This window comes from Echinops telfairi, unplaced genomic scaffold (assembly GCF_000313985.2).
Source record: "Echinops telfairi isolate 266 unplaced genomic scaffold, ASM31398v2 ScPeMD7_3533;HRSCAF=4204_0, whole genome shotgun sequence".
Taxonomy (NCBI): Eukaryota; Metazoa; Chordata; class Mammalia; order Afrosoricida; family Tenrecidae; genus Echinops; species Echinops telfairi.
The window spans coordinates 38,021,364-38,024,760 of record NW_022107431.1 but is presented as its reverse complement, the minus strand read 5'-3'; the positions used below and the strand labels follow the sequence as shown (position 1 = coordinate 38,024,760).

General features: G+C 39.3%; 1 protein-coding gene across 4 annotated transcripts in view; it reads right to left on the bottom strand.

Moving 5' to 3' along the window:
- Positions 1-1,111: 1,111 nt before the first annotated feature.
- The window catches only part of VNN1 (vanin 1), a 24,098-nt gene continuing 21,812 nt past the window's right edge, over positions 1,112-3,397 (bottom strand). For 3 of the 4 annotated variants that reach the window (XM_045294572.1, XM_045294571.1, XM_045294573.1), the window contains exons 8-9: positions 3,023-3,193; positions 1,112-1,663 (exon numbers count right to left, since the gene is read on the bottom strand). In XM_045294572.1, the coding sequence (XP_045150507.1) occupies positions 1,472-1,663; positions 3,023-3,193 (363 nt within the window). In that variant the 3' untranslated portion in view covers positions 1,112-1,471. The remainder of the gene's footprint in view (positions 1,664-3,022; positions 3,194-3,397) is intronic. The other variant, XM_013004461.2, reaches the window with a different exon arrangement.

The following is a 3,397-nucleotide window of genomic DNA, read 5'->3' as shown; positions in this document are numbered from 1 at the left end:
GAGGGCAATGAATGTACAAATGTGCTTTACACAATTGATGTATGTATGGATTGTGATAGGAGTTGTATGAGCCCCTAATAAAATGATTTTTTTAAAGTAGGTTGTATCACATTAAAACCACAAAAGTTTTCTATAGTAGAAATAACAAAGTTTTAGAGGCACATCAAAAAGAGCATAAAATAAACATACACAAATGTTAAGAAAAGCTCTAGAGCAGCAGTTCTCAACCTGTGGGTTGCAACCTCTTTGGGGGGTCACATAAGACCATTGGAAAACACTTATTTCTGATGCTCTTATGAACTGAGACACCGGTCCTCTGTCTGTCTCCAGGCGGCTCTGCCCACATGCAGCTACACCCACATACGAGTACCTGGCTTGAAGATTGTTACCCATGCTATACCATGCTTTGAGGCAAAATTTCCTTAATTTGTAATTAGAAATAAATATTTCACATTATATAATTACATATTGTTTTGTATTCATCACTATGCTTTAATTATGTTCTATTTGTAACAATGAAAATACATCTTGCATATCAGATACTTACATTACAATTTGCAACAGTAGCAAAATTACAGTTATGAAGTAGCAACAAATATAATTTTACGGTTGGGGGTCACCACAATATGAGGAACAGTATTAAAAGGTCATGGCATTAGGAAGGTTGAGAACCACTGCTCTAGAGCAAGGTGGATGATGTGAATCCCCCCTGACCAAAGCCCTGGGATGTGAATAGCCTTGCTATCATGGAGAATGCATTGTACATTTACGCACATAGAGTTAGGTTAAAATTTAACACCTTACAATTTGATCTCCCTTTTGAACCATTTTAAATTTGTTTAAATTTCATGATTTTCTATTTCCTTTTTGATTGAAATGTTTTTGTTTTACTTTCTTATTGTTATTGGATAAAAAATATTTTTAATGTTTTTCTGTGTATAAACTCAAAGATAAGTAAATCTATGGAGACAGTAATTGGATTAATGGTTCCTTGAGGGTACAGCAGGGAAAGTTAGGAGGAAATGGGGATTGAATAATGATGTGTGCAAGAATGAAGAAAATGTTTTGTTTTTTGTTTTTTTAAAAAGAGAAATAAACAGGTTACAATTGATTTTCTTCTGCTAGTCACATTTTATTATAACAGCTAACATATATGAAGTGCTTTTCAGTAATCAGAGACTTGTCGAAGCACTCTAAATTTATTAACTTATTAAATTATCATGGGAAACACTAAGTGAGCATAATTACTATTCTACTTTTATAGATTTTGTTTTTCTAAGTTTTGCTATTCTTTATCCACTTTGAACTAAAAGGGGTGTGTGTGTGTGTGTGTGTGTGTGTGTGTGTGTGTGTGTGAAAGAGAGAGCCTGGGAATTCACTTTTATTCGACACCAAGATTATCAAAACCTTGTTTTCTCCAGCACCCATCTTCTATTATCTAAAAAGGAAAAATAAAGGTAAGCTATAAAATTTAATAATTCCACCAAATTAATAAGTGTGCGATAACTGTTTGCACTAACATTAGCACACTTTGTGCTTGTGCTATAAGGTCTGATGAAGCAGTTAAAGTCTGGTCCTTGTCGTACCACCTCCCAAACAGAGTTACTGTTAAGACGGGGCCAGATGATGGCTTCAGGCTGGACAATTGTCCATCACTTGACACCTAGTGAACACAAAGAAAGGTAGAGAGGATCTGACTTTAATTCCACGAAAAGTGTTATATAATTCCATAATTACATTTATCCAGCATAACTAGATGATGAAAGAAGCAACATTTGATCCGTATTTTTAGAATGTGGATAAAACGCTGTTCTATCAGCAATGTGTGAAATGGTACAGTGCGTAGGACAAAACGGAATCAAGGAGTTGGCCCTGACTTGTTTATTATTGATATGTTTGCAGTAAATATCTTATAATTTACTTATCTAAGGAAGCCTCTTGATCTTAGCCCAAAGGCTGAGAAGCGATCTAAGGAAGCCTCTTATAAGCCTTTTTATCAACATAAAGCAATAGATCCAAGAGAATATGAGAAATATGAGAAATATGCTGTTCGTGTCAGACAAGCTAGGACCTCGCTACATAAAAAGTCAGAAGAGGGGTTTGAACCAAACCCCTGTGGTCCAGCGATCTAGCCACCACATCCTTGTAACTTTCCCACTCACTCATACCCTATGCTGTCCCTCCGAAATTGGACCCAGCCACTGCCACCAAGTCAATTCTGACTCACAGTGACCTTATAGGACAACACGGAACTGCTCCTTGGGGTTTCCCCAAGACTAGTTCTTCATGGGTGCAGACACTCTTATTGTCTACTATGAGGTAGCTGTGGGGTTTGAACAGTCAGACTTGTGGTAAACAGCCCAACCCTTAACCCACTACAACACCGGGGCTACTATTCTACTGAGAAGGCAGAAACGTTCAGGAAAACTTGGTGGAAGATTGTGGCCGGGCAGAGTGACTGTGGGCAAGGAATTGTTTCTGAACTCTAAAACACACAGCTTGCACCTCCTTCTCACCCCCAGGCACTGTCAGATGCTCTCTCCCTCAGGTCTGGCTTCTCTTTTCTTCTATGGCCATGGTGGCACCAGACATCCACCAGACCTTGCCAGGAACCCCTCCCCTTCCCCTTGCTTGGCCATCTCCTTTCTGGTAATGCCCCAAGGGGTCCTTGATGTGGCACCCCCTGAAACTGCTGTTCTTGAGGCTCCTTCCTATTTGATAGACCTTAAACAGCCCAGCCCCCTCTCATATCGATGCCCCTCCCCAAATAAATATATTTACTTACTCTTTTTTTTTAATAAAGAGGTCAAAATTCTCCATTTTCAACATGAAAGTTTCATGACCTATCTACTGGTGAATGGTACATGATTCTTAAGAATTTTCAGACATACAATTCCATCTACTCAATGTTCTTGGTGATTCCCCATGGCCAATTTATCCTTTCTGATAGTGAGTTTTTATTGTGTTGCACTTGAGCACGTTTTGGGTCTCATGGGTGAAATGAATTGTCACAGATTCTCACCTGAAATCCTCCAGGTGCAAGCTGAACTTCACTCAACAGCACCTCCGGGAAGACGTACTGGGTTGCAAACGTACCACTGAGGGAGAACCGCTCAAACCTGGTGGACGCTGTTTCCACCGAGTCACCACATGTATTGGGGTCAGTTGTTTTGCACTTCAACAGGGTACAAATCTAGAGCAAATGAACACAGAACAGTAAGCCATGGCAAAGTCCACAAACTCTCATGTCCTAGTGAAATAGCTATGTCCTTTGTTTAGTAAAACAAAACAAAATTACTTCCTCATTCTCACTGCCACTGCATCTATTCCAACTCACAGTGACCCTGTAGGACAGAGTAGAACTTCCCTTGTAGGTTTCCGAGACTGTCCCTCTTTT